The sequence below is a fragment of the Moschus berezovskii genome, chromosome 2, assembly GCF_049115385.1.
Source record: "Moschus berezovskii isolate FMDL1 chromosome 2, NW_MosBer_1.0, whole genome shotgun sequence".
Classification (NCBI taxonomy): domain Eukaryota; kingdom Metazoa; phylum Chordata; class Mammalia; order Artiodactyla; family Moschidae; genus Moschus; species Moschus berezovskii.
Genome location: NC_142461.1, coordinates 39,806,045 through 39,823,671, shown reverse-complemented (window position 1 = coordinate 39,823,671; position 17,627 = coordinate 39,806,045). Strand labels below are relative to the sequence as shown.

At 38.6% G+C, this 17,627-nt stretch overlaps 1 protein-coding gene across 2 annotated transcripts in view; it reads left to right on the top strand.

Moving 5' to 3' along the window:
• The window catches only part of PTH2R (parathyroid hormone 2 receptor), a 90,463-nt gene that overhangs the window by 33,175 nt on the left and 39,661 nt on the right, over positions 1–17,627 (top strand). For both annotated transcript variants that reach the window (XM_055397813.2, XM_088842050.1), the window contains 5 exons: positions 369–466; positions 1,366–1,555; positions 2,486–2,639; positions 7,342–7,402; positions 15,028–15,094. In XM_055397813.2, coding sequence (XP_055253788.2) covers positions 369–466; positions 1,366–1,555; positions 2,486–2,639; positions 7,342–7,402; positions 15,028–15,094 — 570 coding nt within the window. The remainder of the gene's footprint in view (positions 1–368; positions 467–1,365; positions 1,556–2,485; positions 2,640–7,341; positions 7,403–15,027; positions 15,095–17,627) is intronic.

Here is a 17,627-nt window from a genome sequence, read left to right as displayed (position 1 = left end):
AAGCGAAAGAAAACTAGAAATAATATTCCAAAAATGATATATCCTTTTGACTAGTTTTAAAATCATTCTTCAATGTGTTTTATTTACTCCAAATATCACTTAGATATATAATTCCAACTAGTTAAAATGAACACTGCAAAAAATCCATGAAGTGAATCTTGAAACATTGAGTTTGGCCTCACTTAAAGCAAGAAGAAATGCCAATTATTTTATGTTAACCCTGACTTGAATTTGGGGAGTAAAAGGAAGGCCATAAAAATAATTTATATATTATATGAATGTGGCAACACATTGCCTATCTTTTAAATGCACGCTCTTAATTTACCTCCATCAAATATGCTTTTCTGATTAAATCTCTTGCCCTGCAGCAAGAGTTCTTTGAACGCCTCTATGTCATGTATACTATCGGATACTCTGTCTCCTTTGCATCCCTGGCCATGGCTATTCTCATCATTGGTTACTTCAGGTGAGTAATTCTCAATCACTTCCTCCATGAAGGGGCAGGTCTGTTTCTTATTCATCAAAGACACAGACCTCTCACAATCTGTGTCTCCAGATACTTTCCCTAAAGACAAGTTTCTGAATTCAACCTCGTGTTATATTATTTGATTTTGATAAGTTATTTTTGATGAAAAATTCAGGGTTATTCTTTGTTTGTTTGTTTAAAGACTTAAAGCCTCAAAGCAGTATGAAACCATTAAAACAGTGGATCTGCATTGCAGTCTATTTTTGCTAAGTGATGCAGAGTACTGTCGAAAGAGTTAGAAAAATTTTTGCTCGTGATGTGAAGGCTTATTTCACCTTTTCCAGATGATTTTGGTGGCATGGGACAGAAATTCATCTTAATAATTTCTGGATGATTTGATACCATACAGGAAGAAATAGGGGCTTCTTAGGTGGCTCAGTGGTAAAAAATCTGGCTGCCAATGCAGGAGATATGGGTTTGATCTCTGGGTTGGGAAGATCCCCTAGAGAAGGAAATGACAACCCACTCTAGTATTCTAGCCTGGGAAATCCTATGGACAGAAGAACTTGGTGGGCTACAGTCATGGGGTCACATAAAAGTTAAACATGACTGAAGCAGCTTTGCATTTACGCACACATAATATAATGGTATATTATAATATTATACTGTAGTATAATATTTAACACTGCATAATCTGGATAAACATGGTAGCTGATCAGGATATATTCGAAATTAATTCTCAAAAAATTACATTTTGGTTTTGGACTCCAATTGTTGCTCTTTTTGTTCAGGTTTATTATTTTTCTTCTTTTTTGGGGTATTTTGAGCTCATTTATGTATTTTCTTTCTCCATTTCTATTTTTATTCAAATCTAAATACTAAATATTTTCTCTCTGTAGACGACTGCATTGTACTAGGAACTATATCCACATGCATTTATTTGTGTCTTTCATGCTGAGAGCTGCGAGCATCTTTGTCAAGGACAGAGTGGTCCATGCTCACATAGGAGTAAAGGAGCTGCAGTCCCTGATATTGCAGGATGACCTACAAAGCTCCATAGAAGTGCCTGCTGTGGACAAATCACAATACGTAAGTGTTTTCCTCATGACCCCTTACATGGCTCACCACTTCTAAAAGTAAAAGCAAAACTTACCTGCAAAACTAGAATATTGGGATTTAAAAACCCAGGGGACTTAGTTCCTTTATTAGAGACCCAAAGACTTGTTCCCATGTAAGATTCCATAGTACTTGATTTGGCTCTTAGATATCCTAGTGTTATTAAATATGTAGAATTACCCAGTCATTCAGTTAATGGAAAGCATTATCACCTTGAAGCAGTATATCTGGAAATTAGGTACAGTAGGCTGATTTTCTTGATGGTGTGAATTAATACCATAGTTATTTTTGTCCTTTTCCCTGTAATTCACTATCGTCTCTGCTGATTCTAATTCTTCATTGGCTTTGTGATTTGTTTAAAATGAAGGATGAAGTGAGTGTGATGGTATGCCAGTTGAAGGTAGACTTCTGTGAGTGAACCTAGTCAAGATTACCTGAACTTCTCCCAGATCAGTAGAATCACCTAGCCAATCCATAGATTCATAAGACACATTAAATGTTTAATGTTTTAAGCCATTTAACTTTTGGAGTATAACCAAGTCCAGAATAAAATAAATTCATGGTGGAATGATAGATAAATTTCTTCTTTATACTTTTCTGTACTTTCCTAATTTTCTCTGATGATCAAGTATTCTTTTTTGAATAAATTGAGGAAAAGTGATTTTTTTGTTACTTCTAAAGGAAAAAAAATCTTATTTTAAAAATAAAATCAAGCCAGCAGTCTTAGAAATGCTATTTTTAAATAACATTGTTCTGGCCTCTTTCAAAAGTCTTGGCTTCCCCATGTATAAGAGACATTAGATTCTAAAAAAGAAGTGGAGGAACTGCTTTTTAGTGGTCTAATGTTGGAAACAGTATGATTAGGAGTTCTAATATGGTGCCATGTTGGTTTATTTGTAACAGATTGGGTGCAAGATGGCTGTTGTGATGTTTATTTACTTCTTGGCTACAAACTACTATTGGATTTTGGTGGAAGGTCTCTATCTGCATAGTTTAATCTTTGTGGCTTTCTTTTCGGACACCAAGTACCTGTGGGGCTTCATCCTGATAGGCTGGGGTAAGGCATTTCTGTCTCCTTTCCTTTTCAAATGGATTATGGATTTCAGGGCTTTGTGTCATGCTTGTCATCAGCATTCTTTCAGCTATTTTCCTGAAATAATCTCTCCCCACCCTATCTTTATCTTTCCTTTCTCTTTAATTATTTATCGAGGAAAATCATTAAAATCAAGCCTATGATTCTCCCAGTGGTAACAAACTTTTCACATTTAACTTAGGGTTACTGTTCTTAGACCAGATTCTTGAGAGGATTCTTTGGGGGAAACACCTTGTTTGCCTTACACATTTAGAACTGATGTGCTCATCATGTCTTATGCCAGTGTCTTGAGTTAACTGTAATTCCATTCTACAAATTTTGATTTTTGAATTTCTAATCCATAATGATGCATCTTTGATTTATAATTGTAGGTCATATGATGGGAATGACAGAAAGGAATTTATAGAACCATCTTGGCTGTATTTAACAATACAAATTACAAGCTAATTATGTAGACTTACCATGTCTTTGGAAGGAAATAGTTAGAATTACTTTTGGCATAAGTAATTAAAAAAAAAAGATTCAATTCACATTCCAAAATTCCTTTTCAGTCCTAGAGGGATTACTGAACCAGGCACTAACTCAATGTGACATGGAGAAAGAATGTTGTTTGTTTGTTATAGTTGCTGCTGCTGCTGCTGCGAAGTCACTTCAGTTGTGTCCGACTCTGTGCGACCCCATAGATGGCAGCCCACCAGGCTTCCCCGTCCCTGGGATTCTCCAGGCAAGAACACTGGAGTGGGGTGCCACCTCCTTCTCCAATACGTGAAAGTAAAAAGTGAAAGTGAAGTCGCTCAGTTGTGTCCGACTAGTAGTGACCCCATGAACTGTAGCCCATCAGGCTCCTCTGTCCATGGGATTTTCTAGGCAAGAGTACTGGAGTGGCTTGCCATTGAGAAATTAAAACTCATATGTGGTTAAAATTAAGAAGTCTCAAGATTAACAATTGCTATTTTAATTTGTAAATGATCAGATGGTCAGCAGAGGGAAAAATTTAACTAAGTGGCTCAAGATTAAATTTGAAGGTTTTTTCCCCTCCAAAATAAGAAAGTTTTTTGCCTGTTTTGCCTAAACATTGTCTTAACATTTGAAAATGTAAAGTAAGGGATATTGAATTTCCTGTTAGTTAATAACCTTTAAGAAGACAAAGGGTCAATTTACTGTCACCCTTTATTTATTATGAAATACTAATTGTTGTGAATAAAATTTTATTTCTGAAAGCAGTTTGGTTTTAAGCTGTCCTTTATCTTTGACTACCAGTTACTAAAATAAGAAAAGATACATTTAATATTTTGGAGGGAGGTACTTTGGTAGTTTTCTCAATAGTTTTTGGTAGTTTGCCTTCAAATCAAAATTATGTCTGTGTACTCACATCATTAGTAAAAGTTGATAAAGTTGTTGATAGAAAATTCAACAGTGACTTTGTCTGAGTTTGATTTTATTTTTTGGCTAGCTATGACACTAGTCACACTAGTAATAAACTTGTTTTTTCTTTATTTACGAATTGATTTGATAGTCAGCTGCTCAGTCCCCTATCAGCTCTTATTTGGGCTGTATCACTCAGTCTGTTGCTTCATAAAGTCAGAGGTTTGTCTTGCTGAAACCCAGGAAGTGTTAGTGGCTCTTGTTGTGTCCAGCTCTTTGCAACCCCATGAACTGTAGCCCACCAGGCTCCTCTGTTCATGGGATTTTCAAGGTAAGAATACTGGAGTGGGTTGCCATTCCCTTCTCCAGAGAATCTTTCCGACCCAGGGATTAAACCCGAGTCTCTAGCTTGTCTTGCATTGCAGGCAGATTCTTTACCATCTGAGCCACCAGGGAAGCTCTGAAACCCAGGAAACTAGTTTTCAAATCTTTCTATGAAAAATAAAATAATAAAAAAAAAGAGTAGGATTCCAGTGAGCTGCTATACACGTTTTATTTTCTTACCTTCCTTTACAACTTGTATTAATTTCCCCAGAAACATTTTGGCATAGGAGTGACAACTAGAGTATATAACCATCACAACTTGAAATCTTCATTTCATTGAATGGTTTAATAACATGCATGAAAGCAAGTAGGATTTACATGAAAGCTCACTTTTATAAATCAAATTACATGCAATATTATGCTCACTTAATTAACTACAATTTAAAACAGTAACAACTAATCTTTTACTATGTTGTATATTACATCTCTAGTACTTATCTTATTTCGGGAATTTTGTACCTTTTGTTGTACTCATTACTGGAAGTTTGTACTTTTTGACTGACCCCTCTGGTGGTTCAGACGGTAAAGCGTCTGCCTGCAATGTGGGAAACCCGGGTTCGATCACTGGGTCAGGAAGATCCCCTGGAGAAGGAAATGGCAACCCACTCCAGTACTCTTGCCTGGAAAATTCCATGGACTGAGGAGACTGGTAGGCTACAGTCCATGGGGTTGCAGAGTCGGACACGACTGAGTGACTTCACTTTCTTTTCTTTTCTTAAATATATAATTAAATGTAATTTTAAAACATGCAGTTGGAGCCAAGAATAAAATGCCTTATTTATGAGAAAATTGAGGCAAGGATAAGAAAAATTAAGGTTACGATTGGTTGAAAGAATAGAAACATAGTTATCATTAGAATTTGCTTTTGCTCCTCTGTACATCTTGTTTTGTGATAAAGATGTACAAAAACTGTCATTTTAAATATCAGTCTTCAATTTACAAATGCAGATACAGCATATGTTCCTCTTTAGATAGTAATTTCCTTCCTTGTCAATTTATTGTTAAGAACCAGCAAAAGCAATGTAAATAAATGCAGCTCCACACATCATTACAGTATGAGTAATAAAGTGGTGAGTGTTTACCTACCTAGAAGGAGCCTAAAGTCATAATTGGGTCTAAACAAGATTTACACAATGTAAATCTTGTACAAGATAGAAAAAAAGGTTTCAGTCTTGCTTCTTTATCCTTATTGAGTGTGGTAATTTACCTCTGTATTAGCAGCCGTTCTTAATTTTCACCTTTCAGATGAGATGCCAGAATGTATTTATTATCATATAAAAGTACTTAACTTTTGGGCTTCCCTAGTAGCTCAGCTGGTAAAGAATCTGCCTGCAATGCAGGAGACCCTGGTTCAATTCCTGGGTTGGGAAGATCCCCTGGAGGAAGGCATGGCAACCCACTCTAGTATTCTTGCCTGGAGAATCCCCATGGGCAGAGGAGCCTGGTGGGTTATAGTCCATGGGGTCTCAAAGAGTCAGACACAGCTAAGCACAGCACAGCACACTGACCGTCCCTGGTGGCTCAGATGGTAAAGAATCTGCCTGCAATGCAGGAGACTGGGGGTTCAATCCCTGGGTCATGAACACTCCCTGGAGAAGGGAATGGCAGTTTACTCCAGTATTCTTGCCTGAAAGAGTTCCATGGACAGAGAAGCCTGGTGGGCTACAGTCCATGGGGTCCCAAAGAGTAGGATGTGACTGAGGGACTAACACTTTCACTTTCATTTTGACAAAAATTTCCTAAAACATAGAATTTAAGCAGATTTTTTAAAAGAGGGAATTATATAAAAAGAATAAAACTGAAATATAGAGTTATAAAATTAAATAGCTACACAGGCAGACTGAGGTTAAATTCAACTAGATCACTAAGAAAACCAAAGAAATTACCTACTGTGGGATATCACCTTATTTTAATTTTTCTGAAATTTTTAATCTACATCTATTTTTATGTTCTTTTGCTTTGAAAAGATATCTGAAAAATTACAAATGTGTTTTTTAAAAGGTATTGTGTTAAAAGTGTTCTGATTTAGATTAAATATTTTTCTCTCTTTGTAAGGTGCTTCCTATGGCCTCTCTTTCCTTTTCTAAAACTTCTTTCTAAAAGGCCACATATCCATTAAATCCTTTGATCTTCTATTGTAGAGTTCTATAAAAGTATGGTTTGTGATTTTTTTCAATGTCAGAGTCTAACTGAGTATAGCATGAACTGAACAGTCCATCTTTACTGGAAGCAAAGACTCATGGAAAGTCAGTATAATTAGTAGATTTGATGTTTCAAGCTCATAGGTGATTATTATTTATGAAAGACAAATATGTCATGCTCAAATCATCAAGCTGACATAGCACCATTCTTTGGTAAGTTTTCAGTACCTGCAAATGCTTCTGTCTGGAGCCAATATGAACAAAAAAGAGGAGACTAAACTGATCAAAACGTCCTAATTTTGTAACTTTCAGTGTAGCCTCTCTATGCCTTCCACCTTTAGAATGAGAAAATTCGAATTTTTAAAAACAATAGCCTTCCTGTCACTTCTCATGAGTCCCTCTTGTTGCTTCATGCTTCTTGGAAAGCATGTGACTATTGGAGTGGCAAGAGGTAAAACTATATGCACCGACCACTGCCTGCCTTTGACTCCAGGAACTTCAGGCCCCTCCTTACATAGCTTAACCTTATACCCCTCAAATGAAAATAGGGCCAATCTTCTTCAGACTTTTGGGAACAAATAACATCAATGTACCAGCTCTCTTCTCAAATGGACAAGATGAAAATTAAGTGGAATTTTCTTGTTCACATAGTAACATTTTTCATGTCCAATTTTTCTCTCTCAGCTTTTAATAGTATATTTTTATGTGATGAATATAAGAAAAAGATACCTTAATCCTGAAACAAATATTGTCTCTGAATCCTTTTCTGATTGCAGGGTTCCCAGCGGCATTTGTGACAGTCTGGGCTGTAGCACGAGCAACTCTGGCTGATGCAAGGTATGTGAAAAAGAAGAGGTAAAGCAAGAGCCTCAGATTTTCTCAAGGCTAGCTTCCTGCTTGGAGTTCGCACTTGTGGCTGTTCTTGATGACATTGCCCTTTAGGGATTACCCTGTAACCTCTCATATATTACCAGCTAGCTATCCATTCCAGAGTCATGGGATAGAAGGACTCACAGACCCAGTTGGGTCTCGAACCCCATGGTTTATGAAATCAATTTGAAACATACCATAAGAAGCTGGGGGAAAGAGATGAGTTAGTTAACATACTTAGGATGTCGTGCACACAAGTGAAAGGATGTCACTAACTGAGTCCTGGTCTAGGCAATGTTTATATTTTCTTTCTCTTACTCTCCACCACATCAGCATACCCCACTGATGGTGTGGTTACGAGGGCCAGAAATAAGGTTGCAGCAAGGAGACTCACAGACAGAGGTGCCCCGGGCCAGGGACACACACTTGCTGTCTTAGAGAGATGTAAGGGCAAGTTTATGTGGCCATGGCTCTAACTTGCCATGTGGCCTACTCAGCAGCCCTAGGTTTTATTTGCATTCTTTGGGTAAATGATATATGGCCATGAGTTCCACTTATTGGTGCTTAAGACATCAAGAATATCAGGACTTCCTGTGTATCAAGGGTTACTTTGTGTCTCATGTATTTGGTGAACTGTGGATATTTAGCGCTCAGTTGCCCTAAATGTCCATTCTAAAGGAGATCAATCCTGGGTGTTCATTGGAAGGAATGATGCTAAAGCTGAAACTGCAATACTTTGGCCACCTCATGCGACGAGTTGACTCACTGGAAAAGACTCTGATGCTGGGAAAGGTTGGGGGCAGGAGGAAAAGGGGACGACAGAGAATGAGATGGCTGGATGGCATCACCGACTCTGTGGACATGAGTTTGAGTGTACTCCGGGAGTTGGTGATGGACAGGGAGGCCTGGCGTGCTGTGATTCATGGGGTCGCGGAGAGTCGGACACGACTGAGCGACTGAACTGAACTGAACTGAACTGCCCTAAATATCTAGTACCTGTGCTGAACACACACGTGTTCTACTTTCTACTTACATATATGTGATGTCAAGTATAGGTTTAATCCACCTCTTTGTTTTCTTGTCTTGCATAGCATAGGTAAATATATTAAAATGATAAAACAAATGCACATTAGAAGTGGAATCCATCCTAGGAATCACTAGCTTTCCAGTTGCCTGTTTCTCTTTTGATGCTACATGACGCATGGATGCTGAAAGATTCATTGCTTCATATTATTTCTGTTTTTAGTGATGATGCGTCAAAGAAAGGAAAGGAGAACACAGAGAAGTAGTCAGTGCCTGCTCTTAGCTGTCACTGTCAAACTTATTGCTTGGACTGAATGTATCTCCCCCAGATTCATGTGTGGGAAACCCCAACCCCCAATGTGGCTGTATTTGGAGATAGTGCCCTTAAGGAGGTAATTAAGGTTAAATGAAGTCCTGAGGGTAGGATTCTGATATAACAGGATTAGTGTCTTCCTGAGAAGAGAAACCAGAGGGTGCCTTCTCTCTGTGTGTACATAAAGTAAACGTTTTATGAGCACACAGCAAGATGATGTCATGGATACTGGTTAGTGGTTAGGTAACAGGGTGATGTTTTGGGAATCTTAATTACCAGTCTTCTGGTTTTAACCAGCCCGGGGTCTACATGCTGGTAGTCAGCATGTAGTCAACATCCTCCACTGGGCTGGTGCTTAATTTCTGCAGAACAGTGCAAAGTTATGCATTAGATCATTGTCTGTATTTCTTCAGGAGAAACTAGGAGTCCTGCAACTCTGTCGTTCATGTTGTTACTACTTTTCTTGCTTGACTGCTTTCCCTTTGTTTCTGCATTTTCTCACTTCCCTAACTAGTAACAAAGAGCCTGCCCTTTGAAACTTGGGGAAGCCCTTGAAGACTGTCGACTAAAAAATATAGTCACAACCTGAAAGTAGAATTATTTTGTTTGGTGTGCATGTTTAGGACTCAGATCCCGGGTATCTCAGTAGCTCTGAGAAAACTGCTCCAAGGAGGCAGGAGCGGGGAGTTAGGCTATACACAAGTTTACAACAAAGGGAGTAGGCGGTCTGAACATCAAAGATTAGATATCAATTTAAGGAATTTAGCATTCTATGTATGGGAAGATGCAAGCCTCTGGTCTCACTGAATTCATTCTTTTTATATGCAGCTCGGCTGTCTGGTGCCAAATCCTATTTCCTTGTTCAACTTTATGAGTGACAGATGGCTGTTTCTTGCATTCCCCCAGTTCCTCAGCAATTACCTTGGCGAGGGGGAGGGGGGAGGTGGCAGCATCTGTTGGATCACAGTTTTGGGAGCCCTCATTCACATTTGGAGGCCTTAAATTGCTGACGGCTGTGACATTTCTTGTTTATTGATATGGCAGGAGATATTTTCATTTCGCAAGGCTAAAGCTTTTTCCCAAATAAGAAGTGGGAGTGTGGAGGGGCTTGTACCCGGAAGGATCCTGCAGGGTTTCATGTTTACTTACCTTTCTCTTTTTTTGCTATTTGGATTTGCTGACACTTGGGGGTTAATGAGGGCTTCTCATGTGGTGCTAGTGGAAAAGAACCAGCCTGCCAATGCAGGAGACCTGGGGTTTGATCCCTGGGTTGGAAAGATCCCCTGGAGGAGGAAATTGCAGTCTACTCCAATATTCTAGCCTGGCAAATCCCATGGACAGAAGAGCCTGGCAGGGTACAGTCCATGGGGCCACAAAAAGTTGGATATGACTGAGGTGACTTAACATGCTCATGGGGGTTATTGTTATCTATATTGTTACATTTGCACAGCAATATTGGAAATCTCAAAGAAAACCTGCAGCCTTGCTGTTTGATTTCTTGAAGGAGAGAGGGAGGTTGAGTCAGTAAAGAGGTACTGCTGCTGCTAAATCGCTTCAGTCGTGTCTGACTCTGTGTGATGCCACAGACCCCACCAGGCTCCTGCGTCCCTTGGATTCTCCAGGCAAGAACACTGGAGTGGGTTGCCATTTCCTTCTCCAATGCATGAAAGTGAAAAGTGAAAGTGAGGTCTCTCAGCCCTGTCTAACTCTTAGCGACCCCACGGACTGCAGCCTACCAGGCTCCTCTGTCCATGGGGTTTTCCAGGCAAGAGTATTGGAGTGGGTTGCCATTGCCTTCTCCAAAAGAAGTACTCAGTTCAGTTCAGTTCAGTTCAGTCACTCAGTTGTGTCCTAATGCTAAATAATTTTACCCTGAGATATGTAACCAAATCACTCAGATTTGGAATTTTAGAGAAGGTAGAACCAAAAGCATTGTTTGGTCCAGTCCTCACTTGTGAGAGATGAACAGAATGAGACCTGATTGCCTGTACATATCCTGAAGCACTTCGACTCATTCATCCATTCCATAGCTCTTCCAGGCCTTGAGCATGGAAAGAAAGCAAATATATTCATGTGCATTATATATTGAATTAAATAGGTAGTTTCCTTAGTTATCTTGCATTTTTTCTTAAAAATTATAAACTAGGTATTAAGTTATTAATAATCATGTCTTTTGCTGAAAAAATAGGAAATATGAGTTTATTATTTTGAGAAAAATCCATTAGGTACATAATACTTGCAAAGCTACAACTGATACTAAATATTGCTCTAAAACATATGAATTAATGTAAAAATATTAACTGTAAGTTAGATCATATGACTCCTCTGCATAACATATTTATTCCTACCTTACCTTAGAATAAAATCTTGAATTCTGTAGTGTTCTGATCTGAGTGTGATAATTGGGTTGAGGTCATTTTACATTTGTTTTGCATAGAAAATAAAACTGTGTTACCACATTCATGGCATAATTTCATAATTGCCTGATTTGATTTCTTGTAAAATTCAGCCCGTGTAAGATAAAAAGATTTTTGGGTTTTCTTGAGTGTCATCTGACCTACGTATATTGTCATGTCACAAAGTTCAGGTGGAGAGAGCAGACTGGGAGCATCTCCAAAGGCCAGATGGGGTCCTGGTTCATGTCTCTTATACTTGAGATTTATCTTTTTCTGATCTGGCCTTTCAAAGCTAGAACTCTTATTTTCTCTGTATCTTGGACACTTAGAAATAAGCAGATAAGACCTAGTTTTAGAAGGTACTTCAAACTATTGAATATATAAAAACTTTCTTCCAGTTCTAAAGTTCTAGTGACATATTGACTAAGGTAGAGTAAGATAACTGAGTCCTGTAGTTTGTTGTTTGGTCACTCAGTCATGTCCGACACCTTGCGACTGCAGCATGCCAGGCTTCTCTGTCTTTCACCATTCCCCAGAGCTAGCTCAAACTCATGTCCATTGAGTTGGTGATACCATCCAACCATCTTGTTCTTTGTTGTCCCCTTCTCCTCCTGCCTTCAGTCTTTCCCAGCATCAGGGTCTTTCTCAATGAGTCAGCTCTTCGCATCAGGTAGGTGGCCAAAATATTGGAGCTTCAGTTTTAGCATCAATCCTTCCAATGAATATTCAGGGGTGATTTCCTTTAGGAAATTTCCTGCAGTTTAGATTGGACAAGTGACTTAAAGAGTGAATAATTTTGTTTCTCTTTCTTTTTAACTTACAAAAGCAAAAACACCTTATGAGATACCTTATTACTGTCTGCCCACTCACTCAAAGGAGATAAGAGATGCCAGTAGGAACATTAAGGCTTGCAGTGGAAAGGACCAAGAAATGTTACACTCTATCATTCCTGGGAAATCTGCATGGCTTTGAGGTTACTTCACTTCCTCTTCTCTTAGCAGAGTGTAAGTGTTGGAGACAATACAGTATTCCAATACTGGATCCCTCTGGCAGAACAATGCATTTCCTGTTCCCAGCTTGGCTGCAGATGGACCTACTTTCTTGTCTATGCTCTGCTATTTAAGACTACTGTGTTCTATGCTCTACCATTCAGAGTTACATATTTACTGACATTTATTCCTGCATTTCCTAGGGTATTAAAATTTATTAAAAAAAAATCTGAACAGAGGGTAGTTTCTTGGCCATGTTCACAAACACAGTGTGAGCTGGGTCATTGAATAATTAATGAAAAACAAGAAATCAACAGCATTTCCTTTAAAAAAAAATGAAACCTCGGTGGCCTCTTATCAAAGGGCAAATTTAAAACTTTGACATTGAAAATGATCAAAGTCAAGTTTTTCTTATTTTTAGAAGTAGTTGATTTGACCTACTTCCAGATACAAGTATTTTGCAGAGCTGAAATTGTGTAATTGAATTCCAGTGTGTTAGGAGACACCACAATGAAATGTCATTGTGGCAAAAAGAAAGAGGATTATGAAGATATTAACAAATGTCAAAGCTGAAAAGAGAATTTATGAAATCCAAGAGTCTCATAGCTAGTGAATCAGTGTTCAATTTATATTCTTACAATATGTGCCACTTTCCTTACAGTGAAATGAAGTGAAGTCGCTCAGTCATGTCCGACTCTTTGCGACCCCATGGACTATAGCCTACTGGGCTTCTCCATCCTTGGGATTTTCCAGGCAAGAGTACTGGAGTGGGTTGCCATTTCCTTACTGTAGGAAGCCTTTTTAGGGTAGTGTGATAGACGTTTGGCATGACTCCATAACACTATCTTTTTCTTGTCTGGCTGAACAATGTGGAAAATAGGTGCATGCAGATAATATTGGGCAGTGTTCAATACTGTGTAAAAAGTAATGTATCCAAGTTACTTGTGTAAACAAGTAACATATGTTTGATGTCCATTCTGATTCAGTCTTCAAGCCCATTGATTTTGCTGATTTCAGTGTGGCTGGATCAGAATTACACTTTGGTGTAGGAGTTTGGTAGATTTAACTGTGGTCCCTCTTTCCAATGGAATGCTGGGCTGCTGAGCTCTCTCAGTACCGATATGGAAAGAAATTAAAGATATGCTATAAAAAGGAAAAGGCAAGTTACAGAACAGAGTGTACATTGCATTTTTGTAAGATGGGGAAAATAAGATTATAATATCTGTATGTGTTTGTGTATGCACAACAAAATACTGAAAGCATGCACAATAAAGTAATAAAAAATGTTAACCTGTAAGCAGAAGGGCAAGGTCAGAGATAGACAGGAAGATGGGGAGGACTGAAATGTCTCAGTGTCTGTCTTTTTATATAGGTTGATTTTTGAAATGAGCATATATTGCTTACATAAAAAATTAAAATTTTTATTATATGTGTGCTGAATATGTTTTACTTTCAAGAAATAGTTGAAATAGCTTTTTATTATCCATAATTTGATCATTAATTTAAACTGAAGGCTTTTATTTACGTATCTTTAATTTTAAAAAAATTTTTAAAGTGCTATGTTAAAGTTTCAAGTGGAACTAGTTTTTCTCAACTCTGTTCCATTTATTCTAGTGTAAGACCTTTACCACAAACCAGATTGGGTGAAGTTCAACTTACTTTGAATTCAGTTAATTCAAAATATGTTTATTGGCTACCTAAATCCTGTGTATGTTCTAGGCACTTATAACAGAAAACAAAAACAACAGCAGTCCCTCCCTATCTAAACTTAAATTCTAGTTGGAGCGAGCAGGAAGCAGAAAATAAGTATAGTGAATAGGTAAATTATATACTGGTGGCTGGGACAGTAAAGAATTTGCATGCAATACAGAAGACCCAGGTTCAATTCCTGGGTCAGGAAGATCCAAGATCCTTGGAAAAGGGAATGCCAACCCACTCTGGTATTCTTGCATGGAGAATTCCATGGACAGAGGAGCCTGGTGATCTACACAGTCCACAGGGTTGCAAAGAGTCAGACATGACTGAGCAACTAATGCATTTTTATTAATACTGTAAAAAAAACTCTTAAAAAAAGAAGATAAAAGTCATGATGTTATGCAAATATGAAATGACTACCTGTCAGAGATTTTTTGACTCACTGATTAGTAAGCTAACCAGTAAGTTTAGCTTAGTAACCAGTAAGCTATTATAACTGGTTCAAAGGAGAAATAAAAGAATCACATGTTTATTTTTAGTACTGTGAATGCTGAAATGATTTTACAAATAAATGTAAAAACTGGTCAATATTCACAGATCACTAGTCACTTACATTTCACCAAACAGCTAATTTTCCTTTCTAGGGAAAAAATCATTTGTATTCAGTTTTCTTCTACATTCCTATTAACAAGAATCATTTGTATTATTGTTAGTTTTATGTTGCATGTCTATGGATAAGAATGTATTAATGTCAGTGTCTTACAGCCAATGGAGTAAATTCTGAAAATGGGAGGACTTTCTTTATCAACTGTTAAACTCTGTTTAACTGTTTTGGCTCATTCCAGTGATAACAAAAGTAAAACATCAATGGTACCACATTTAGAAGACTAATTTTTTGTGGCTCTAGAAACATAGTTTTGACTCTTGTTATAAAAATAATACACCACTATTTATAATACTTATCCCCAAAGGGTTGCTAAAGGTATAGAAAGCAGGACTCACTACAGTTTTTCCCCACTGGGAGTTTTAGGAGCTTTTTTTTTTTATTTTTTGGACTACTTGTTTCCTAATCAAAATCCTGTGTATGGAGTTTTTGGTAAAACTTAAAATGCTACTTAATTTTTATTGCTTATTTGCTTTGCCAGTCTTTCATGGGAGTTCTTTTTCATGTCTCAGATGCTGGGAACTTAGTGCTGGAGACATCAAGTGGATTTACCAAGCCCCAATATTAGCCGCTATCGGGGTAAGTTTAAAAACCTGTATAATTTTAAAAAAAGAAAAACAAGATGTATAATTAAACTGCTGCTAAGATCCAGAGAAAATTTTTTGGTCATTTTGTTTATAGAAGTTTAGGAAACCTCACTTTATATAATAGCTGTTGAGAAAGTCTGGGTTGGGAATCCTTATTCATTATTCCTAGATCCTTATTCCTGGCTGACACTGAGATCCATGAAGAAAGCACATACCCTCCCTTTAATCTGCTAGCACATTGGAAAAATTCTGGGACTTCAAAATATCTGTGAACATTTACAGGTTCAAGCAGTTGGGAGGTCCTTAAAGTCTTCCCTTTTTCCAGCCATTATTTTATAATGTTCTGATCACCTAGTAATAGATCAGGAGAAGAGGTCAAGATGGAATAGCAAGAGAACAGGAATTATCGAGAGGGAAATATGGGAGTATGATTTATTATAAAGCATTGCCTAAAGCTTTTAATTGACATAGCTTCCAAAAGGAGTTAAGAGAATTCCACACTGACGTGTAGCCTCTAACAGGTAATAAGAAGAAGACTAGAGTTGGCAATCATATTGCATGGGGCCTTATCTGTCTGTAATATTTCAAGTGTATATTACAGTTGATTTTTGTCTGAAGGTTTGTCATTTGTTTACAGATTTTGTGTGTGACAGTTGCTCAGTTGTGTCCGACTCTTTGCAACCCTATGAACTATAGCCTGCCAGGCTCCTCTGTCCATGGGGATTCTCCAGGCAAGAACACTGGAGTGGGTTGCCATGCCCTCCTTCAGGGGATCTTCCCAATGCAGGGATTAAACCTGCATCTCTTACATCTCTTGCATTGGCAGGCAGGTTCTTTACCCATAAGCCGCCTTACTCACATCACCAATATGGATGAGAAGTTTATATGCTGAGTTTTCTAGATGGCAGTGTGAAACAGTTAAGTTAGGTGATTATGACTGAGGGAGTTAAAAGTCATTCAGTCGTATTCGACTCTGAGACCACATGGACTGTAGCCCACCAGGCTCCTCTGTCCATGGGATTTTACAGATGAGAATGTTGCAGAAACCACTAATCAAGAAACCAAGCACCACACTTGGAGAGTTGGAGAACTCATGTTTATTATGCTGGCGGGCCCAAAGGAGTTAACTCTCTAAGCGCTGAGCCCCGAACAAAGGGGTTACAGAGTTTTTATGGACGGGCAATAGTGGGCAACACTAGCTGTTAATAGGCTGATTTAAACTAAGGGGTTTCACGTGCGCGGGAACAGCAGTCAAGATGGGGAGGGGATGCCTGACCTTTACACGGACAGGCATGATTAGGCAGGTTTACAGGGGCTGGGCAGTTGCAAACAGTAGGACAAGGGTGAGTGAGGTAAGCTCCAGTTCCTAGTATTGTGAGTTCCCACTTTCTGAGACTACGTGACCTATGTGATCCAGACTTTGCAAGGAGCAAGCTGAGTTACAGAGGCAGAAGGAGCAGGAGGTTATGTAAAATTTTAACTTTTCCTCTTCAAGAATACTGGAGTGGGTTGCCATTCCCTTCTCTAGGGGATCTTCCTGACTAAGGATCAAACCTGCTTCTCCTGCCACTGTCTTCTGCATTGGCAAGTGGATTCTTTACAATGGCAAGCCACTCCAGTACTCTTGCCTGGAAAATCCCATGGACGGAGGAGCCTGGTAGGCTGTAGTCCACGGGGTTGCTACGAGTCAGACATGACTGAGCAACTTCACTTTCACTTTTCACTTTTACACATTGGAGAAGGAAATGGCAACCCACTCCAGTGTTCTTGCCTGGAGAATCCCAGGGATGGGGGAGCCTGGTGGGCTGCCGTCTATGGGGTCACACAGAGTCAGACACGACTGAAGTGATGCAGCAGCAGCAGCAGCAGCGCCACCTGGGAAGCCCCTAGGTGTTTACAGAGATTCTGAAAGATTCACCATTGGTGAAAGGGAACCAGAAATGATGGTCCAGTCAATAAATTTTGAAGGAGGCTTGAGTGGGATGTCATTTTCATCTTTTAGAACTAAAATTATACAAATCAAAAATTCTTAAATCTTTTTTTCCATGTTAGAACGTCCATTTAATTTCAAAAATCAGAGAAGAGATTCACGAGCACCTTTCTATTCACTTGAAGCTACCTTTTTGTTTCTTTATTACAATTCAGGGTTATCTCAATTCCTTTTAAGGTTTCCTCATTTTATGGTGGAAACAGCCTGTATGGGAAGAGATGCTCCTAGAGCCCAGGTCTCAGCTCCTGGAGTGCAGTGTTCCTTCCTCTGAGCTCTTCTGAAGCCTGAAAGATGATGCTAATAATAACAAATACGTAGCCAAGAGCTTACCACCTCTGGGCACTGTTTTGTACTTTTTATTTACATTGATTACATTGATTTACATTGATCTAATCCTACCAATAACTCTAAATGAGGAAACTGCCCAAGGTCACTCAGCTAGTAAGTGGTGGAGCTTGGATTTGAACATCAGGGCCAGTGACCCTACCTAGTGAGCTCCATACACTTATGATAAAAGCCAGCATTCTTGATAGTT